Source organism: Kogia breviceps, chromosome 16 (genome assembly GCF_026419965.1).
Source record: "Kogia breviceps isolate mKogBre1 chromosome 16, mKogBre1 haplotype 1, whole genome shotgun sequence".
In the NCBI taxonomy this organism is placed as follows: Eukaryota; Metazoa; Chordata; class Mammalia; order Artiodactyla; family Physeteridae; genus Kogia; species Kogia breviceps.
In genome coordinates this window covers 79,012,667-79,034,614 of record NC_081325.1, presented here as the reverse complement: position 1 = coordinate 79,034,614, position 21,948 = coordinate 79,012,667, and the positions used below count along the sequence as shown (strand labels likewise).

General features: G+C 62.4%; 1 protein-coding gene across 7 annotated transcripts in view; it reads left to right on the top strand.

Moving 5' to 3' along the window:
- Window positions 1-12,879, top strand: part of RASA3 (RAS p21 protein activator 3) — an 87,366-nt gene extending 74,487 nt beyond the window's left edge. For 4 of the 7 annotated variants that reach the window (XM_059041533.2, XM_059041537.2, XM_067016781.1 and 1 more), the window contains 6 exons: window positions 95-201; window positions 556-638; window positions 5,189-5,397; window positions 5,533-5,636; window positions 9,370-9,553; window positions 11,484-12,879. In XM_059041533.2, the coding sequence (XP_058897516.1) occupies window positions 95-201; window positions 556-638; window positions 5,189-5,397; window positions 5,533-5,636; window positions 9,370-9,553; window positions 11,484-11,559 (763 nt within the window). In that variant the 3' untranslated portion in view covers window positions 11,560-12,879. The remainder of the gene's footprint in view (window positions 1-94; window positions 202-555; window positions 639-5,188; window positions 5,398-5,532; window positions 5,637-9,369; window positions 9,554-11,483) is intronic. The other 3 variants (XM_059041534.2, XM_067016782.1, XM_067016784.1) reach the window with 2 other exon arrangements.
- Window positions 12,880-21,948: the final 9,069 nt, after the last annotated feature.

The window sequence follows — 21,948 nt, the reverse complement described above, 5'->3', positions numbered from 1 at the left end:
ATTTCGTAACTTTGGGCTGCTGGAGCTGGCTGGCGGGGGGGACACGCCCCCAGTCCTAAGCTGCTCACCCACCAGCCTGCGCTGTTCACGGCAGGTTCATGATTAAGAGGGCACAAGGGCGAAAACGCTTTGGGATGAAGAATTTTAAGAAAAGATGGTTTCGCCTGACAAACCATGAATTTACTTACCAGAAAAGCAAAGGTAACAAGAATGGTTCGCTTTTTATTTGTTCTCACGTGTTGTGTTCCAAGGGACCAGAGGCTTGCCTCGGCCCCTGTGGAGGTGCTGGTCGCTTTTCTGGGGTGGGCGGGTCCTTACACGGGAGCGGGGCACCGAGGGGGCGGCCTGGGCGTCGTGGGGAGCAGGGTCTCGGGGTGCACGCTCTTGTCCTGTGTGGGTGGCTCTGATCCAGATCGCGGGACGTCCCCATGGAAACGCAGGGTTGGCGTCTCAGGGACCCGGGTTCAGTTGGGGGCGAGCGCGTGAGGCCGGCGTCACCTGCCTTCGAGGGGAGACCGGCCCCTCCTGGCGGCTCACAGGCACGCTCTGCCACAGGGGACCCGCCTCTCTACAGCATCCCCATCGAGAATATCCTGGCCGTGGAGCCGCTGGAGGAGGAGTCCTTCAAGATGAAGAACGTGAGCACTACCCCATCCCCACTCGGCCTCACTGCCGCCCCGCGTCCCACACCTGCTCCCAGACCCTTGTGAGCTGGCAGCCGCGAGGTGCTTCCACGGGGCAGAGAGCCCCACCCTGCCTGCTGGGTCGGCCAGGACCTGCGGGGTTTCTCCAAGACTTTTGGTTTAGATTGAGTCTTGGCATCTACAAGCTCCAAAAATAGAGCAAGGCTTGCAACCCCTCACTGCGAGCGGTTCGTCGTTTGCACTTGTCCTGTTTGCTGAGTTGAGTCCCCGGCCTCCTCCTGTCTCTCTCCGTGTAAATGTGCCTATGTCTTCTGAGCCATGTGTATCTTCAGTGTATTTCTTAAAAACAAGGACATCCTTTATATAACTCCGTGCAGCTGCCAGAATCAGGACACCCAACCTGCACGCAGCGTTACTACTGACCCACCATCCAGCTGTCCAGTGACATTCTCTAAGCCGTTGTTTGTCCCAGGCCGACACCTGGTACTTGGTTCTCTGCTGTCTCCTTAATCCAGGACATTCCTCAGCCTTTCGCTGTGTTTTGTGGCCTCGGCATTTTTGAAGCAGAAAGGCCAGTGTTTGGAGACAGCCCTTGGTTTGGGTGTGTCATGGGGTCAGTGTGGCAGCTTCAAGTGATGCGTTTTGTAGGGACTCCCTCAGATGTGGCACAAGTGCTGGTGACTTATATCAGGGACCCGTGGCCCGGGGTCTTTTGGGGACTCGTGGCCTGGGGTCTGCTGGGGACCTGTGGCCCATGGTCTGTCAGGGACATGTGGCCCAGGGTGAGTCAAGGACCTGTGGCCTGGGGTCTGTCGGGGACACGTGGCCCAGGGTCGGCCGGGGGCCCATGGCCGGGGGTCGGTCGGGGACATGTGGCCCCACTGGATGCGTCAGCTCTGCCCCGTCTTTCTCGGCCACACGTGTTTTGCCTCTCGTCCCTTCGCTGCATCTTGTCGCTTCCTCCTGCTGAGAGCCTTTCTCTCCCCCTGGTGTTTGTTGGGCTGTGAGGCCCCGCAGGACCCCCGTTTCATTCAGGGCGGAGCCCCTCTTTGGTGAGGCCACGTGGGTGCTCACGTGGCCCGGGTCTGGCCGTGGGAACGGCACGGTTTTTGCTGCCCCTGTAGCGCCCCCTCCAGGCACACGCCGTCCACGCAGTCGGGCCCCACAGAGGTGGCCTGACTGGCAGGAGCGAGCAGCTACCCATCAGCTTGGTCGCTTCAAAGTCAGACTTTGGGCGGAGGCTCTGGGGGAGCCTGCCATCAGGTCCGCCTCTGCTGACCGTCCAGAAGCTTGCAGACGGCTTGGGGAACCCCTGCTTTGCGTCCACTTCCCGACACTGTGGGCACCACGTGGAGGGAGACTGGGGGGGCGGTGCCTGAGCTCTCGTCGCCGAGCACCTCCGAACGCTGGGGGGGAGGAAACCCTCCCGCCCACCCCTGCCATCACCACCGTGTCCCCTGCTGTCCCCTCCGGGTGCCAGCACCACTGTGCCCTCCGAAGGGTGGTCTCGCGGGAAAGGCCCCTGCAGCCTCGCACGGTCACTGGGGGGCTCCGACCTTGCGCCCCACCTCGCCAGGCCGCCAGCCCGGAGCCCCACCTGAGGGCTTTTCCGGGTTGTCTGTTTTCACTAGAAAAGCTGCGCACTTAGGTCCTGTTTGTCCCAAGTCTATTCCCACGTCTCTTTCTCTGTTCCTAATTTTCTAAATATTTTTTATATGTTTCAGTTTCGTTAGATATAGTTTGTGTAAGTCACATGCAGTCGTTTTTGAAGGAAGGTGGGGCAGTAAGTAATAACTAAGAGTTAAAACTTCAAATCCTACAAATTATTCCCTAGTCTCCCAGCTTTAAAGAGACCCCAACCTGTGGCTGGGGCCGAGGGTGGCTGGTGGCGTGGGCCGCACCCCAGGGTCCGTGGGCGGGGCCTCCCTCAGGAGCGCGGGCAGCTCCCAGCGTCCCAGGCTGGGCACCTCTTCTCTGTGGCCCTCTCGCCTGTCCTGAGGCCGCAGTGGCTGCAGCGAGGGCCCCGCCGGCGGCGTCGCCCCGAGGATGGTGGCGGCAGGAGGTCCCTTCCACAGATAGGCAGAGCGGGTGGGGACCTCGCGGCTGGGCCGGCAGCCCCTCAAGCCCCCGCTGCGGACGACGGCCGCCCCAGGGTGGCTGCCGGGCGAGGCTCCCACAATTCATTCCCTTTGTGATGCATTGACTTGGCATGTTTTATTATTCAGGGGAAGGTCCAGTCGAGCAGAACCCTGCAGAAGCCTAAGCAAGGGTCACAATTTGGAATCCTTTGCACAAAGCGACACCTGGCTTTAAGGAGGAGGGGAGGGGTTCTCGGGAGATCAACCCTGTTGCAGGCTCTTCGCCTCAACGTTCAGACGAGCTCCTGCCCTTGCTCTCCAGAGCTGCGGCTGGGGCCTCAGCGGGGTCCAGGCCCTGGGCGCCCGCGCTCCCCTCCCGCCGTGACCGTCCAGAGGAGGGGTCACGACGCTGACCCGGAGCTCACAGCCGTGCGCGGCGCTGGAGCCCGGCCCAGGCCGTGCCGCCCCAGAGCCCGGACGCGCGGTCCACGCAGCCCCACACCCAGCCTCCCTCCTGCGCTTCACGTCGCCGCCCCCGCCCCGCTGCCCTCGAGCCCCCGCCAGGCCCCGGGAGCCCCAGTGTCTCTGCGGGTCACGCGCTGCCGGCTCGCGGACCCGGGAAGAGGCGGCCTTGCCCCCGGAGCCGACCGGCCGCCAGCCTCCCTCCCCGTCCTCGCGTCCGTCGGCCTCGCGCCCCCGGCTTCAATAGGTGCCCACGGCCGAACCGGGTCTCTCTGTCCGGCCTCTGTCTGGTTTGAGGCCGGCCCCACGGCCTCAGAGGGCTAGGATGCTCGCCGGACGGGTGGTCGGAGACGGCAGCTGCGCTCGCCCTGCGCTGGCTCCTGACCTTGGCTCCTGGTCCCGCCCCAGGACAATTTGAGGCCATGTTTTGGGCCGGCAGATGGCCCCGTGGCAGGTGCGGGCGGGTTTCTGGACCTGAGGGAGGTTAGCACCCGCGTCCTGCCGCGTGTGTCTGCACGGCACCTCCCAGCCCTCCCCCGGATGCGGCTGGGGACGCTGTGCTCTCAGCCGGTGGCGTTCCCGATGACCGTAGAGGGACACACTGTGGAAAATACCCTGGAAGCAGCCGGGAGCTGCTTCGTTCCGTCAGGGTTACAACGATTCCCTAATTTTCTCATCGGCCTGTGTTTTCCCGCTGCCTTCCCCAGAGGCGGCTTCCACGCACTAACTACCAGGCCAGTGTCCTCTTCCGTTTCCGAGACGTCTTCGAAGGCCTGTGGTGTGCCGGGCCCTGGTGGAGGGGCCGGCCTGTGAGGACGATCGGAGCAGACTGCTACCTCCAGGGCCTTCCCTCCTTCGGGGATCGCAGCCACGTACAGATCATGCAGTCTGAGGCCTGTGCGACGGTGCATGTGTGGGTAGGGTGTGGCTGGGGGAAGCCTTGGCTATTCACTCAGGAACTTGGACCCAGACCCCTCCCAGAATCCTTCGAATCCTGTTCCTCCTCCCGGGCACACCGCCCCCCACCTTGCAAAAGGCCACCGTGGACTTTGATGTCCTGACTCCTGGCCTCCCACGTGCCCTCTGACAAGTCCAGCCGGACAGCCTCCCAGGGCTCAGGGCTGCTGACCTCCCTGCCCTTCTGTGTGCAGCCGGGCCTGCGTCTGCTGGGAGCACCTGAGCCTCGCTGCCCCCAGGTCCTTTGCACCTACTGTCCCCTGCTGCCTGCTTTACCTCCCTGCTTTCCCCACTCAGCTTAATTAACTCTGGGTCGCCTGTCTGATCGCAGCTGGAGGATCCTTTATCTCGAGGGCTCTCTCCTGACCCTCCTTTTGGCCTCCTCCCTCACACAGCCCCTGTGCTTTGTGTTCAGTCGTGTCTTTCTTGCTGGCTGGGAGCTCACGAGAGCAGAAACTATGTTTGGGCCACTGTGTCCCCAGGATCTAGGACAGTGCCTGGTACTCAGGAATGTTTGTTGAATGAATAATAAACAGGAAAGGCAGTAGAGGCTCTGAGCAGCCTCACGGGGGAAGTAACATCTGCCTGGAAGGAGGAGGAGGGGTCTCTGGAGTGGTCGGGCTTGAGTGGGGGGAGTACATTTCAGATGGACAACAGCACGTGCAAAGGCCCCGAGGCAAGTCTGGGGATGCAGACGGGAGAGTGGGCAGGGTGTGCTATGGCGTCTTGTACAAAGCCCATCCCACTCAAGGAAGAAGGAGGCCCAGAGAAGCCAACGCATCTGTGTAACGGCCACGTCCCACTTCAGGTGTCCTGGGGGAGGCGAGTGGTGCAGCACCTTTGCTTTTCCAGGGGGACCCCAAGGCCCCCGAAAGGCAGTGCCCTGGCCCAGGTGACCAGGGCTGACCCAGCCGAGCCACGCAGCCTCCTGTGTCCCCGCTTTGCTCCCACTCGGCCCCAGGCTGGCTGGCGTGGACAAGAGTGGCCCTCACAGCTCAGGCAGCAGGCCCTGCCGTGGGGACCCCTGAGCCCGCTCTTGCCCCTCAGATGTTCCAGGTCATCCAGCCCGAGCGGGCGCTGTACATCCAGGCCAACAACTGCGTGGAGGCCAAGGCCTGGATCGACATCCTCACCAAGGTGAGCCAGTGCAACCAGAAGCGCCTGGCCGTCTACCACCCGTCCGCCTACCTGAACGGCCACTGGCTGTGCTGCAGGGCCTCCTCAGACACGGCCGCCGGCTGCTCCCCCTGCACCAGGTAGTGGTCACTGGTACCCCAGCCCCGGTCGGGGACAAGTGCGGAGTTGGGTCCCCCGCCTTTAGTGACCTTTAAATAACCAACACCACAATTGACCCCTCCTCCTCTCCGCCCGCTCTCGCGGTGTCTGGGCAGCGGCCTCCCAGCAAACATCCAGCTGGACATCGACGGGGACCGAGAGACTGAGCGCATCTACTCTCTCTTCAGCTCGTACATGAGCAAACTCGAGAAGATGCAAGGTGAGGCGGGGCGGACGGGGTTGGACCCTGGGGGCCGCCAAGGGCTGCACGCGGTGTCGTCATTTATAGCGCTGTTGGGGAAAATGTTTCTGCAGGTTAAGTGGCTATTTGGGGGGCAGTTACTTTGATAACAGGTTCTATGGATGATTTTAAGATGGGATTTAGCTTGCAACCTCTGAACTGCCAAATTCTTGAGAAGATCCTGTGTCTTAATAACCTCCCGTGCCTCCAAACAAGGAATTTCATTCTTCTGTGTTTTCCAGAGGGACGTGTGCACGTGTGTGTGCGTGGACCCGTGTGTGAGGGTGCGTGTGTTTGTGCCTGCCCAGCAGCTCCAGGCATATCTATGCAACTTGGTTTTCCGGCATTTCGTTGCTCTCCACGCCCTGCAGAATGAAGCAGTGTAGGTGGGGCAAGTCAGGAGACCGGGGTGGGGGGGAGGGGGGGCGGCGCGCTTGGGCTGTAGCCGGAGAGGCAGATGCAAGACGAGCTGGGGGGCGGTGAGCTGTTTGACCCTGCACTGGGGCTGGCGCTTCTCAGAGCTGCTGTGAGAGATTCTGTGGTGGGCCCTGCAGCCCCCTCAGAAGGTGCCTGGAAACAAGCCTGTTGGACTCTTTTCCTTTCCATCTCCTGGTCAGCTGTGGGCCACAGCCTGGAGGGTGCTTTAGCCATGCCTTGGTGAGCACGCAGCTGCCCGCCCATGTTCTCCAGACGCCCCACCTCCCTCTCTGCCCCAGCACCACGCGGCCGACCCCTGTGCCTTTGCCCCTGGCTAACGCTGTGTGTCCTGTGGGGGACCGTCCCGAGCTTATCCTGCCCCCCGGCGGACAGCCTGTGCAGATCTCTGTCATTAACGATGATACCCTCTCAGATCTGTTCACCCGCGACACACATAACCTTGAGAGGAGACGCAGGTGTCATTCATCCCGATGCCTAGCACACAATAGGGACGCGGTACCTGTTTGCTGGACGTGTGGATGGATGGGTGGACGGGTGGGTGTGGGGATGGATGGATGGATGGATGGATGATGGATGGACGGATGGATGGATGGGTGGATGGATGGGTGGATGGATGGGTGATGGATGGGTGGATGGGTGGGTGATGGATGGATGGGTGGATGGATGGGTGGATGGGTGGATGGGTGGATGGGTGGATGGGTGGATGGATGGTGGATGGATGATGGATGGACGGATGGATGGATGGGTGGATGGATGGATGGACGGATGGATGGATGGGTGGGTAGATGGATGGACAGGACAGTCAGATGGAAGGGGGTCTTGGACACCCAGCCTCCCTCCCAGGATAGCAGTGATCTTGACAACAGGGTTCACAGAAGGCCGGCAGGATTGGAGGCCTTACCGCTCACTTCATGGAGGCACCAAAGCACTGAGTCACTTGCCACGGTCTTCAGGCCTCTGCCTGGAACCTCAGTGCTTTCTTGAGGTGGATACTCTGCTGTCAGGGGCTCTTACCTCCTTGAGACCCTCGTTTATGTCAGCCAAACTGCCCTGAGCACTCAGCCCCTGGGCTGACGACATACCAAGGCCTCTCCTCTGGCACGGCAGCCTTTCTGTGCTTGGAGGCGGCTGTGTTGCGGTCTCCTGTGAGTCTGTCCCCCCTCCTCCCTCACGGCAGGGACACCCACTCAGTGTCCCCCCAAAGTTTGGTGCCCAGTGCTTCAGGTGCCGCAGGGCTGGGCAGGATAGTGTGCTGAAGGGCTGCCGTGGGGCCTGGGCTGCTGGACCGAGGTCACGTGGCCAAGGTCTTGCTGATGGTGGCCGGCCGCCCCGTCTGTGCCCTGGAAGGCAGCCCGCACCCACACCTTCCCGCAGGCACGATCGGGGGGCCCGGGAAGGTCTCGGGGTGGCCTTCACAGACACGGAGCTGTGCTGCACCCGTTAAATCAGCCCGCAGCTCAGCCAGCCCCTCGGCACAGCTCATGGGCTCAGGGCCACCGTCCGCCCTCAGCAGGGACCAGGACGCACTTTTACTCTCACCTTTCCCATCTCGGGGCACGGACGTCGGGCTCACTGTCGGGGCCTCTGTGTTCTGTGTCACCCGGCCATTGGGTGTCCTCCCGACTTTGATATCTGCCCCCCCGTGTCACCGGCGGGGGCCACGGCTTGTCGGTCAGCCGGTCCGCCTTTGGACTGTCCTGCATCTGCCCTGCGCCCTTCCTCGTTTCCAGGGCTGTTTCGGAAACGTGTGCCAGCCGGCGCCGGCACGTGCCCCAGCGTTGCCCGGGCTTGGTCTGGGGACCCCCGTTAAAGAGGAGCTGGGTGACTTTGCCGCCTGGCCCTGTGGGTGCTCCGGTTCTGTTTTGGGTCCGGTCACGAATCTTGCGTCTGACGTTAGGCCCGGAATTAAAACCCGCCCCCAGCCCGGTCCTGGGACCTCCTCCCGGTCTGTCCCAGCTTCGGCCGCCGCGGCCACCATCCTTGGCGCCCTGGCGTGGGACTCCCCGCGACGCCCAGGCCTCGGCGCGGAGCTGCTTTGGCATCCGCCGCGAGGCCGACTGGGCACACGGCCCCCTCCTCTGGGAAACGGCCGCGACGGGCCCCACCCGCCAGGCCGGCCCAAGGCTGCGCGGAACAAGCCCTGCGAAGCGGTTCACGCAGCCGCCGAGCTGAGGCGGCCGGGCGTCCCTGCCTGTTTCGCGACCCCACCGCCGCCCGGCGCCCCGCACGGGATCGTGGTCCTCCGGTGATGCCTATCCTGCTCCTAAGCTGCCCTGTTTCCCAGAAGGGCTCGCTGAGGCTCGGGAGCTTGAGGGACGCGCTCAAGGCCAAGCACTTACAGCCAGAGGGGCTCCGGGGGGACACGCAGGCAGCCCGGCTCCAGGGCCACCGCCGGTGCGGCTCTCACCCTCGCGCCGGGGCCCCCCGCCCCGGCTCTCTGCTCCTTTATCCCTCACGTGCGGAGCCCGTATCTTTCTCACGGCGTGTTCCCACTTCCTTTGAAATTTTGGATCTTCCCAGGTCTGCTTGGCACAGACTTGTGATTTTTCAGAAAGAGTTAAGAGGCTTCCCTCGAGTGGAAGTAAAGGCAGCAAAGGCCCCTGTGCGGGTGAACGAGCAGCGCATCACAGGCCGGGGCGAAGAGGCCTGCGGGCAGCTCGCCTGGGCCGGGCGCCGGGTCTCTCTGCGGCCCCGGAGTGCAGGACTCGGCTCGGGTGTTTGCAGGCGGGTGGGGGTCCCGGAGGCCAGAGCGTGGGCTTCAGCAGGAGTGAGGTGGTCGGATGAGAAAGATGCCTGTTGAGCAGGTGGGGCGATGGAGGCCCTGAGAAGCCGCACAGACAGGCCGACAGGTGACGGCCGAGAGGATGGCTGCTCGTCCGCCCGGCACCCTGCAGCTCGCTGCCGTGGCGCGTCCTCGTAAATGTGGGATGGAGCCCGGCACCCCTTTCTGAGGTGGGGCTTCTCAAACGCATCTCCCCAGACTGACCCTGGGTGACCCCGCCGGCCCGTGAGCCAGCCTGGCCCAGGCTGCATAGAGCCCGGTCCCCTGGAGAGGGCTGGGGCCCTGGTGCTCCGCGTTGGACCCTCGGGCTGCAGTTCTCGGCCCAGCTTCCGGCGCCGCAGGCCTCTCCGGGGTTCAGGGTCGGCCCGACTCTTAGCGGCTCCTGTTTCGTGTGCGTTTGCGTGACCGGTCGGCCCTTCCCCGGGCGCCCGGGGGGCAGCCTGTCCGGCTCCCCCCCCGGCTGACCTCGGCCCCCCACCCCCGGCGCTGCAGAGGCCTGTGGGAGCAGGTCTGTGTACGACGGCCCAGAGCGGGAGGAGTACCCCACGTTCATCATCGACGACCCCCAGGAGACCTACAGGACGCTGAAGCAGGTCGTCGCCGGGGTCGGGGCCCTGGAGCAGGAGCACGCCCAGTACAAAAGGGACAAGTTCAGGAAGACCAAGTACGGGAGCCAGTGAGTCCGGGGTCTTGGAGGCGTGGGGAGCCAGGGAGGGGCCGCCTTGGGCCGCCTGCCTGTGGGGCGGGGCGGGCCCCCTGTCTGGCTCCGCCCCCTGGGCCGGGTCCCCGGAGGCGCCCCCTGACCCCGCCTCCCGACCAATGTGCTTCTGAAATTAGGCTTCCGTCGTGGGCCACCGTCCCTGCCCCTGGGAAGCACCTTTTGCCTCTCCGTGCCGGCTCTGGACCCCCACCCCCACCCCCACCCCCTGTCCTGGGAGGGAGGGGTTGGCCCCAGAGAGGCAGGCGCAGCCGGGCCACCTGTGCTCCGTGCCAGGGGCTGCAGCTCCGGCTCCGGGCAGTCAAGCAAGCGGCACCCTCCTCCTGCCCTAAGGGTGTGGGTGACGAGAGCCTACGAGCGCTTGGAGCCCACGGACCCCGACACCTGAGGCAGGAGCCCTGCGTGGGCCCAGCCCCCTCCCTGCTGGCTGCCTCCTTCCAGGGAAGACGTGGCTTGGGGCTGGGAAGGGAAGGGGGGCTCTGGGAGAGACCCCGACTCTGGCCAGGCTGCGACGGTGCCCAGCACCTCTGGGGACACCGGCCGCGTCTGCTGCCGGCTCCACAGACGTCCACATCACGTTCTAGACCCTTTAACACCCTCTGTCAGAAGCCACGCCGACCGTCTAGAAATGCATTTTCTTAAACACGGCAGAGCGCGATTCATGGCTGCGCCAGCGTCCGTCAGCTAACAGGGCACAGCGCCACGGCGCTCACTCCGGGAGGCCACGGTCTCCCCACGCGTGAACACACGTGCGCCACACGTTGAGACCGGGGTCACGGGGTGCGCTTCCGCAGGCAGTTTTGGGCGAACGTCTTCCTTTGCTAGTCCATACTTCTCACATTTGTTACGATTGAACACGCATCACGAGCAAAGGTAGGAAAGGGTGATGGCACCAACACACACATGAAAGGCGGCTCCACATCGCTAATCATGAGAGAAACGCAGGTCACAGCCACAGGGAGGTGGCACCTCACACCAGTCAGAACGGCCACCACCCAAATGTCTACAAACCACAGCTGGAGAGGGTGTGGAGAAAAGGGAACCCCCCTGCACTGTTGGTGGGGATGTAAACTGATACAGCCACTATGGAGAACAGCGTGGAGGGTCCCTAAAAAACTGCAAATAGAACTACCGTACGACCCAGCAACCCCACTCCTGGGCACATACCCTGAGAAAACCAGAATTCAAAAAGACACATGCACCCCAATGTTCCCTGCAGCACTATTTACAATAGCCAGGACATGGAAGCAACCCGAGTGTCCATCAACAGATGAATGGATACAGAAGACGTGGCACATATATACGATGGAATATTACTCAGCCATAAAAAGGAAACGAAATGGAATTATTTGTAGTGAGGTGGATGGACCTAGAGTCCGTCATACAGAGTGGAGTCAGTCCAAAAGGGAAAAACAATACTGTATGCTAACACATATACATGGAATCTTCCAAAAAAATGGTTCTGAAGAACCTAGGGGCAGGACAGGAATAAACACGCAGACGTAGAGAATGGACTTGAGGCCACGGGGAGGGGGAAGGGGAAGCTGGGACGAAGTGAGAGTGGCATGGACATATACACACTCCCAAACGTCAAACAGACAGCTAGTGGGAAGCAGCCGCATAGCACAGGGAGGTCAGCTCGGTGCTTTGTGACCACCTAGATGGGTGGGATAGGGTGGGAGGGAGGGAGACACAAGAGGGAGGAGACATGAGGACATTTGTATACGTAGAGCTGATTCACTTTGTTATACAGCAGAAGCTAACACACCATTGTCAAGCAATTATACCCCAATAAAAATTTAAAAAAATAAAACGGGCGATGGCAGTTCAGAGGCGCACCAGCCACGGGGCGGCCCACGCTCACGTTGCTCTCCCTATACCCCCCCAGGGAGCACCCCATCGGAGACAAGAGCTTCCAAAGCTACATCAGGCAGCAGTCTGAGACCCCCGCCCATTCCATGTGAAGCCCGCGGGAGCCCCTGACGCGGGATGGTGCGCCGAGCTGCGCCAGGAGAGCCCGTGTTCAGGAAGGAGAGAACACCAGACCAGAGGGCGGCTCCTCAGCTTGCAAGCCGGCAGGGGTCGAGCTTGTGAACTTCGGAGGCTCCCGGACCATTTCCGGGTGGCTGTGCGCTTGATCACGCCAGTGGCAGGCAGCCCGAGCTGGCCTTGCGGGAACAGGGTGCTAGCGACATCGCGGCCTGTGGAGCGCGTGCCCTGTGCCGCGTGCACGTTTGTCTGCGGTCTGTGGCGCCCGCACCGGGGAGCCTTCTGGCACTAACGCTCTGCTTCGACTCAGCGGGGACGTTGTGAGCGTTATTCTTTTTTTTTCCTATGAGCCAGCAGTCTGGGTGGCCACCAGCACGAGGCCTCCTGGTTTCAGCTTTTGACGTTCGTGTCGGTCCTGGCCAGAGGGTCGGAACCGCACGGAGATCCCAGTTTGAGGATGCCCTCGCTCTTTGGGGACACGGGGTCCCTTTGCAGAGAGATTTCCTCGGGGTCCCAGCCTTCACTCCCGAGGTGGGAGCCCCCCTGCCTGCTGCTGATACGCGTCCACGGAGCCGCCACGTCAAGCAAAGTTGTGTTGTTTGCTGTCAGTGGGGCTAAAAGTAGAATCCGCGTTTGCCAATCGGGTGGGAGTTTGGGGAAGGTTGTAAAAATAGAAATGTGCATTACTTTCAAGCTGTTTTTCTTAATGTTTTTAAAGGACTGTTTTTAATTAGCTCTTTGATATAAAGTAACTCAGAACATCCAGGCCTCTACGTGCCTCCATAGGACAGAAAAGGGAGTGGCTGTGTCTCACGGCAGCCAGGTAAAGGTCCCCGAGAGAAAACCGGGAGGGAGGCAGGGAGAAACGTGGGCCGGCGCCGAGAGGCTCGGGAGCGGACGCCGGGCCGGGGGCAGTGCTCGCTGTCTCTGAGGCCCTGGGCGCCGCCAGGGCTGCTGTGCTTTGGGGGTTGGGGGTCCTGACAAGCTTCTGCTGACTCCCCCGAAAGCCTCGGCTGCAGCCTGGCTTTGGAAAGGCCCTTTCAGACCCACAGGACCAGGTGCCACGTGCCCGTCTGTTGTTCAGACTCGAGATCTAGATGGCAGATAGTAACATGGCCTGTTGTCACCAAAATGGTGGAGGAAAATGTTGCAAAAAAAAAACAGCTCCGTATACGCAGCTTTTAGGCTGCTCTAAACTGCAGTTTTTAATATGGATTTGTAATTTAATGTTTCTAAGATACTAATGATTTGTGATGTATTTTACTGGCCAATTAAAACAGACCTTTTATTCTTTCTGAGACTAGCTTGGTTTCACATGGGCGCCCACTGATGATGCATGCGTGGAGATGGGGGTGTGTGGTGGAGTGGGGCAGGAGGGAGCCGGATGACATACCTGTGATGACAGGTGAGATCTGCCTAATGAGAGGTGAGGTCCCTCTGGTGACAGCTGAGGTCCAGTTGTGGGGCTTTGGGTTGTGCTGGAAACCACAGTGCTTCTGGGATGGAAAGGTGTGCAGTGGGACCCTGTGAGGGCCATGGGGACCTCAGGGTGACAGAGATGGCGTCAAGCTCAAGGAGGGTGGGAAAGGCAGGGTCCCTCATGTCTCCGAGGACTCAGCAGCGGGGTGTGCGCTCGAGGGCCAGACACAGGTCAGTGTCCCGAGGGAGGGGGAACAGGAGGCTGGTGGCCTGAGCAGAGACAGATACGGCTGCTCCCCTTCGAAAGGGGGAGGGGAGGAGCTGGATGCGCAATAGGGGGGACCCGCCCCGGCCCCCCGGGGGAAAAATGCCTCTTCTCATCTCCTGTTCCCTGTCTTTTCTGCATTTGGTTTCCACTCAGCTGTCTCTTTAATTCCAGCCCCGGTGGGTCGCCTGGTATGAGAGAGTCGTGGGGGGAGGGGGGGGCCCGGCTCTGGGGAAGCCGGCCCAGGCCTTCAGGGGTGCCGCAGCCCCGAACCGAGAACAGTGGTGACGAGCCTCCTTCCCAGCGGCACGAGGGCTTGGGGAGGAAAGCGCTGTGATGCTGCCCTCCGGCTCCTCTGTCTGCTCTGGGTGGGGGCCAAGAGGTCCGGACGCCCCGAACACGAGCGTCCACGGCAGGACCGCAGGGGGGCTCCCAGGGGCCTGGGAAACTCGCATTCAAACGCAGGACCAGGCCCAGCGGAGAGAGTTGGGGCTGGCGGGGGCAGGTAACGAGCTCTGCCCACGTTGGGGTGCGTGGGAGGGCTGAAAAGAAAACCCGGGAGAATGAGGACCCCAAGCCCCACTCCTAGGTCCCCGATCTTTTGCGACCCCCATCCGTGCCCACTGACTCTTCCTCCAGACCACCTGTCACCTGGAGACGGAGCTGGCTCAGCTGCCCGCCGTCCTGGCTTCATCCGTCTCCCCGCGAGGCACAGAGCCTTCGAGCAGCGTCCACGGTGGCACCGGCACCGGCCGCCGGCTGGCGGACCCGAGGCCTCCGGGCAGCCAAGGTGCCGTGAGCTTGTTTAGGAACTGGAAGTGCACCTGGGAGAAGGGCGTTAGCCACTTTCACTTCATTCTGAACATTTATGACACGCCTAGTGCTGTGGCCTGGGTGCTCAGGAAACACCTGCTATGATTTGTCCCCCGTGGCCCCAGGTGAGAAGGAAAACTTGTGTTGAATAGATTATCAGAAACTTTCTGTTAGGCTGTGTTACAGGCTGAACTGTGTCACCCCAAAACTCATGAGTGAAGTCCTGGTCCCCAGGACCTCAGAAAGTGACTGCCTTTGGAGATGGGCCTTTAAAGAGGTGATTAAGGTTACACGAGGCCACTAGGGTGGCCCTGATCCGGTCTGACTGCTGTCCTTTTAAGAAGAGGAGGTCAGGACACAGACACGCACAGAGGACGACCCCGTGAGGACACAGAGAGGAGACAGGCATCTACACGCCGAGGAAAGAGGCCTCAGGAGGCCAGCCTCGCCCACGCCTGGACCTCAGACCTCCAGGCTCCTGACCCAGAAAGCGAATGTCTACCGTGGAAGCCGCCCGAGCCAGCAAAAAGCATTTAGCCTGTCATCTCGTCAGATTACCCTCAGATTATCACTTGGAATTTCCATCTACTTCTCTGGAGTGTTTGCCCTCTCTCGATGTATGTAGAGCAAGCTGTATATGGAGATGTGGGTAAATAAAGCTTTTTTAAAAACTAGGCATCACACTGCACCACTTTCTTTCTTTCTTTTTTTTTTTTTTTACAAGTTTTCCTTACATCATAAACCCTTTCCCCAATATCATCGTAAATGTTTGCTGGAAGCCTACCACGTGCTAGGCACCGTTCCAAGTGCTGGGGAAATGGCGACGGCTGAACGAATCCTGGCCTCGCAGAGCTTCCATTCCAAGGGGGAAACAAGAGTGGGTGTCCGGTGCGTCTTGCTTTATCGGCACGCAGCCCCACAAGAATGAGCTCCATCACCTGAGAAGTGATGCTCCAGGGCCACACCTCCCAGGGCACGGTGCACCCCTGCTCATGAGCACGCAGAGTCATGTGAAACGTGGACGGCGGGCTGGGCGAGGGAGGGGCTCGGGGAGCGTGCGGCGAGCAGCGGTGACCACGTGACACCTCGGGCCGTTTGGCGCATCTCACTTCACTGATTCTACAACGTGGGCCCTATTATCGTCCCGATTTGGCAGCAGGAAGGCCAGGTGTTGCGTGTGGGGAAGGGTCACTAGCGTGGCTCCTCCCACCGGCTGCCGCCCTCAGAGGCCGCCGTGCCCACGCGCCAACCAACGTATGTGCTGTTGCTGCTGCTGCCGTTGATTCCTAGTCTTTTCCCGCTGCTCCGAGGACTTGGACGTGAAAGGGAGGCGTCCCCGCCCTCCCTGATCCCGCCTGGAACGGCAGCCGCGCTGGCCCCGCACGCCCCCTGGTGGCGGGCGGGCGCCCCCACAGCCTCTCTGTTTTCAGTGGGGAAGTCGTCCTCCGAGACCTTTCACCAGCAGGCGGCCGTGGCCTGATGCTTCATCGCCGTTAGAGCTTTCAACTCTGTCTGCTCACTAAAGGAGCAGCCAGAACGTGAATGCGGTGGTGGCCGTCTGATGTCGGGCAGAGTGAGGCCTGACCCGGGCCCTGTGTGCACGGCCGCCGCGCCCTCCAGTCCAAGGCATGTAGCTTACACGCAGCCCGGCGGTCAAGTGCCCTGGCCACTGGCCCTCCCTGCACCGTGACCTCGCGACCCATGACCCCACGAGCTCTGTAGGACAGACAGAACTGCACCTCTGTCTAGAGTCCTGGGCGCCTCGGAGGGTGGACGACACCTGGCTCACGTGGAAACCCACACCCCAAATAGATGCTTTTGCCGTGGTGCCCCAACGTACTGCACACGGCAAAACGCAAACGCAAAGTTCACTCACACGGCAGCATCCTGAGGCCCTTGTGCCCAGTACCCCTCCAAGTGTCCTCAGGTGTCCCCACGTCCCCAGGTGCCCTGAGTCTCTCTGGACTCCCTGGTGTCCCTAGTGACATCCAGCGTGGAGGGCCCACTCGTAGGAGGATGGAACTGAGTAAGGATGGCCTGGCTGCCAGGGGGAGGGGGGCACTTGCTAAGGCCTTTGGAGGTGAGAGGCTCACCAGAGCCACACACAGAAGGTGTCAGGACCGGCCCGGGCTGTGCAGCACGAAAGCGTCCCCTCCTGTCCCTTCCCAGAGTGCAACCTGCCTGAGGACTCTACCAGCTGCCTGGGAGAGGGGCGGGCAGGGGGCAGCCCTGAGGGCAGGAGAGGAGGAGAGGCCTGTCCTGGGCAGGGTTTGGGGGTGGGGGGAGCTCCTCCAGGCGCTGACTTCTCCAGCATTTACATCAAAGAGACAGTTCCGTGCGCTGGGCTGCAGGAAGTCCAGCGAGGTCTGGCTAGACGCCCCCTCGGTCCCCCTCCATCTGCACGGACTTGGGATGGGTCTTCAGAGAAGTGCGCTGCTCACAGTGCAGGACGTTTCCTCCATGGACCCGGCCCGCTGTGACAGTCTGTGGGCAAAGGTCTTTCCGGTCCCGATAAGCACGACTGTGGATCAGGATCTTCGGTGCAGACCAGGGTGTTCGGAAGCCGGGGAGCAGGCCCTCGGGGCGACAACAGCAGCACTTAGATGGATTCCTCTCTGATGGAGCCCGAGACAAGCCAGGGAGTGGAATGATCCCATTCTACAGACAGGAGCACTGAGGCCCACAGAGGCAGGGACGGAGGTTCCAAGGGTGCCGGGCAGTCGTCCTGCCCCACAGGCGGGAGCCCTCCCGGGCTCGGGGCACATCCCACCCAGGGGGCCCAGACAGCCCTGCCACCCACAAGTTTTGCCTGCTCTTGGGGTCGGTGTGAGGGGCTGCCTGGTATGCCAGCTGTAACTGTATCTGGACAGGTTTTTGAGACGTTCCCGCCAGTTCTCGGCAGTAACTGGTACCCCCAGACCCCAGAGCGAAGCATCCTGAGCCCGGCCGGGGCTGGGGCTGCTCTCTGGGGCGTCCAGCATCCCAAGACCTGATGTTGGTCCCTGGGAAGGGCAGGAAGAGCGGTCAGTGCTGAGAGCCCAGACTTACGGGGCAGGCGGCGGGCCCGGAAAGCGCAAATCATCCCCGCCCAGGGCTCTGTGCTGTCCCTCCCAGGCATGGGGACAGCATGGCGCAGCGCAGCCCCCGAGGGGGACCCGGTACCCCCAGTGTAGCAGAGCCTTGGAGGACGGCCCCACCCCCGCTCATCTGCTTGACTCTGCTTGGGGCCTGCTCTTATCAGCCACAGACACCCTCCACGGGCCGTGATGTAGAAGCTGGGGACTCGGACGTGGACGCCAGGGTGCAGCCAGTGGGAGACACCGGACGACCTTGAGCCCCCGTGTGCGCGGGTGCTTGGGCTGGGGAGTGCCTGGCCTCCAGCAGGTCCTTCCGGAGCCCAACCCCTGCTCCTCTGAGCCCTGCCCGGGCTACCGTCAGCTACCCTCACATCCGTCCAAGCCCTCACTCGTCCCGGACTCCATCCGCTTCGGCGAAGGAACAGACTGTCAGACCTGGGCTCCCTGCTTCCCGAGGAGCCATCTGCCTGGTGCCTGGTGACCGCACGGGGCAGGAATAAGAGCTGCTTCTTGAGACGGCCCGTGGTACCCGCCTCCCTGGCCCCATCTGGCTGCAGGCTCTGGGCTTGTCGGGGGCCCTGGGGGCTGCACCACTGACTGCCCACCCCCCCACCAGGCAGGAACCCGTAAGCAAGCCCGGGTGGGTGCCCCCGGGTCGCCGGCCCCAGCCCTACAAGCAAGCCTACCTCTCGCTTGTCCAGAGCGCAGGACGCCCTCGGTGTGAGGGTTCACACAGACCCTCCTCCAAGCGAGGAACTCTGACCTCGCCTCCCGCGGCTTCCCCGTGGGTATATGTACTACATGGATATAGTGCACTTGCGTATAGCCCCGGGCTGTGTCCACCCGCCTCAGGACCTCCAGCCTGTCCCACCTCCTCCCGTCACCTTTGCCTCCCCCCAAACCAGGGGCTGCCCTGGCCTGGAGCGCCAGCCTGGCTTCTCTGTTTTCACCAAAATAGTTCAGGGAGTTACAGGGGCAGCCCTGCTGTTACTGAGGCCACCAAGCAGCCAGGCGCCGAGGGGACACTGGGTGTCTCAGTCACTAGTCCCAGGACGGCCTGCACAGCCCCAGCTGCTGACCCGCGCTACCCCTCCCAGTGGCCCTCCTGCTAAAGCAGTAGCTCTACTCCTGCCTCCGCTTTAAACCTCTGCCCTGACAGGAGAGGACAAAGAGAACAGCTCAGACACGGGCTGTCCCTGCAGGGGTGCTCAGTTAACATGGCGCTAACTAACTCAGCTGGCCGCCTCACCCAGCTAATGACCCAACCCAGCTGATACACGACCAGCTGACTGCCTAAGCCCCTTCACTGCTTAACCCCCCTTACTACTTAGCCCAGCTGCCTACCTAACCCAGCTGACCGCACTTGTTAGCTACTCCCTAACCCAGCTAACTACTTAACCCAGTTGACCACCCGCCCGGCTCAGCACCCGCCCGGCCCCTCTAAACCAGTGAGGGTCCTGCTTGCCACAGGGGTTCTGTCTGCCCAGCGCCACCCCGTGTGCTCAGACGCCCAGCTTAGGAAACAGCCCGGCTGCACTGTGGACTCGAGGACTAGCCATGGGGGCCACGCCGACCCCGTAGGCGATTCCAGCGGGGTGTCCGTCCTCACGCCCCTGAGATCTCTCTTTGGCTGCCGTGAGTTCGCCCAGCTGATTTTCTGTGTCCCTGTGTCCCCCTTACTTATCAACGGAAGGCCTCCCGAAAGGAGGGCCGTCCTTGTCCTGCTCGCCTGCTCATCCAGGCGGCCATTTCCATCGGCGCGGCTCTCACACACGTGACCCCGTGGGGTAGGACCCGCCACCACGTGTTCGCTGCTCACGGGGTCCCATCCGTGGCCACCGGCAGCGCCTCCAGGATGTGCCCCGTGTCTGCGACGCGCTCTTACTTCTCTAATTCGCTAAATTCGGGAGCGTTTCCTGGCTGTCTGGCCCCACTCGATGTTCCGGGCTCATCTCACTGTTTTCCCTGCCCCTGCGGGGTGGTGGGTCAGCCGCTCGTCTCGTTCTAATAGGACAATTGACACGCTGGTCGAGCCCAAGGGCAACCTCTCCGCCCAGGTTGCCGCCGGGGGGTCCTCCAGGCCAGCCGGCCGGGCAGAGGCTGGTCCAGGTCGGGGACCATGCGTGCGCCCCCGGCCACCTCCACGGGGGCTCCACTACGGCCTGAGGGGAGGGTGTGGCCCTGCAGAAGGAAGGGGCAGGCGGCCCCCAGGCTCCAGCGGCCACCCCCACGGCCCCGGGGGAGGGAGCCGGGCCTGCTCCCAGAATCTGGGGCACCCTCGGCTCACGGGTGCCCCGGGTGAGTCCAGGACACACAGCCACTTGCCTGAAAGGAGACCCTGACGCGGGGGCCGTGAAAACGTTCCTCCTGAGGAACCCCCGGCTGACCCCCCCCGCCCCCCCCCCCCGACACCAGCTCCTTGAGACGCGGGCTCCTTCCCCCGACCCGACCAGGAGGGGCCCTTACGAGGCCCTCGGACGGATGGTCCATCTGGTCCTCGTGTGAAACATCCGGAACAGGGGCCGCCGTTAGCTCTGCTTTGCAGGTGACAGCCTGGGTTGCAGAGAGGTCAGCACACTGGCCCGGGCCACACGGCACATATGAGGCAACCTGGACTCCAGCCCAAGGGGTCAGCGAGGGCCTGACCACTGCCTTTTGCTCTAGGGGCCATAGGACCTGTGCTTGTTCCCCGCTCACAGCTGGGGAAACTGAGGCAGCCTCAAGGCTTCTCACCGAGGGGCGATGGAGGCCCTGGTCCGGCGCGCCCACGGGCGTGTCCCCACCCCCGCAGCTCTGGGCGCTGCGCCCTGTCATGGGGACCACGGGCTCAAGAAGGCCCCGCTATAAGCTGAGTTTCCAGAAGGGAAGGGGGTAGCAGTGGGGATGGCAGAGCTAGGATGTGGGGACGGCAGAGGGGAGTGCCTCTCCCGGAGCATCAAGTTCAGGGCGAGCCACGCAGATCCCGTCTGGCCGTGACCCCCTGCCCCAAGCCCCGGGACCGCTGGGTACGTCGCCCCACTGGTGAAAAGGGCTTGGCAGCTGGGATTAACGTGGGGTTCCTGCAAAGGGAGACTGTCCCAGGGTACCCACGTGGGCCCGGTCTACACACCGGGTCCTGGTCAGAGGTCGGGGCCCAGAGACAGGCGAGCCTGGGAGATGCTGCGCTGCTGGATTTGGACTCGGAGGCCGGGCCTCCCATGCTGGTGGGGGAGGCCGGCCTTCACGGAGCCTCTGGTGGACACAGCCTCACAGCCCACGGGGCCCAGTGAGGCCACGGCTGACCCCCAGCTCCAGGTGGGAAGGCGCTGAGTCGGCAGGATCTTGAACTGCGAAGCCTGTGGTCATTGATTGAGCAGCCAGAGGCCCCTCGCCCGGGGCTGCTGCAATCACCTTGGGGCCCGGTTGTCCACAAGGAGTCTGCGCGGAGGCCAGGGCCGCAGTCCGAGCCAGGACCCTGCAGCCCGCCCGGCGGCTCGGGGCTCTGACACGCAGACATCTGGCCTCGGCCTGGACATGCACGGGCTCAGCAGGCAGCAGGGCCGGGGCCCAGGACCGGGGGTCCGTATCACCCCCCCACCGACCCCTGCTGCTCAGAACCCGCAATCGCCCCCAGCCGGTCCCTGACGGGCCTGCACTTCCTGGCACTTGAGTCACGTCTGTCTTTTCTAACGCTGGGCTCTTGAACAACCCTTTGAACTTGATGAAAACCTATTGTGCGCGGACGTCTTTTCTGCCAGTGCTGAGGAACTTCACGCTGGCCGGAATCCTGCCTTTCACCAGCTCAGTCCTACACAGCCCTGCTGGATTGTCAGTTGCTATTCATTTGTGCATATTTCCTGCAGCACCAGGCGTTTTCAGCTGTGATCACAGCTTGCGAAGTTGCTGGGGTTTAGCCGACGTTTGGTGCTGGGGGAGGCACATGGCTGCTTCCCCTCTTACAAAGCATAGGTTCAGCTCCCCCTGTTCCCGGCATTTCTCCAGGGCCCGGGGGGACGGGGGTGGGTGGGGTGGGGTTGAGAAAACACACACCCCGGCCTCCAGCAGCTCAAAGTCCAACGCAGGAGCCCCGGAGCCTACGACGCAGTTTACACCAAACAGTGGTTGCCAGAGCAACAGAGCACAGGATGCCCGGCGGCCGGTGGCCGACGGCCCCCAGTTTGGCTGCTGAGAGACAGCTGTCGGGCGGACCAGGCTACCAATGCTTTTCCCCACTAAAGAGGAAGAAGCTGGATTTTCTGAGAGATTTAAGAGGACAATCCAACAAAAGCAAGGGCTGGGGAATCAGGCGGCAGCTGGGCCGAAGGCCAGCCACCCGAGGCTCTGTTTGTTCTGGCCTCAGCCAGGGCCCCACTTCACAGCAGGGGGACAGCGGCCAAACTTTTATTGGTTAAATAGCACATGGGGGCTAAGTCTGCTAGGAGAAAAAACAATGGCCTGGGGCCAAAGGAGGCTTTGGGGAGCTGTTTTCCACTTTTCCTCCAAGCAGCTGGAGGTCCTGGGGCGAAGGCATCTCGGGGCATCACGCCTGCGGGACCAGGTCCTGACCCGGGAGTCGAGACCCCAGGGAGGCGAGGAGGACAGGCCCCCCGCCCTCGCGCCCCGGATCCCGGGCGAGACTGAACGGGGGTTTGAGGTCAGAAGGCGAGGGAAGGACCGCTGGCTCCTTTGAGCCGGGGAGAGAACGGGCGAGCTGGGCTCCAGGCCTGCCCCCCAGGACGCCGCCCCACAGCCGGGGCCGCTGCCCTGGGCCGCACCGCCCCTCGCCGCCCAGGGCCGCGTCCCACTGTAGG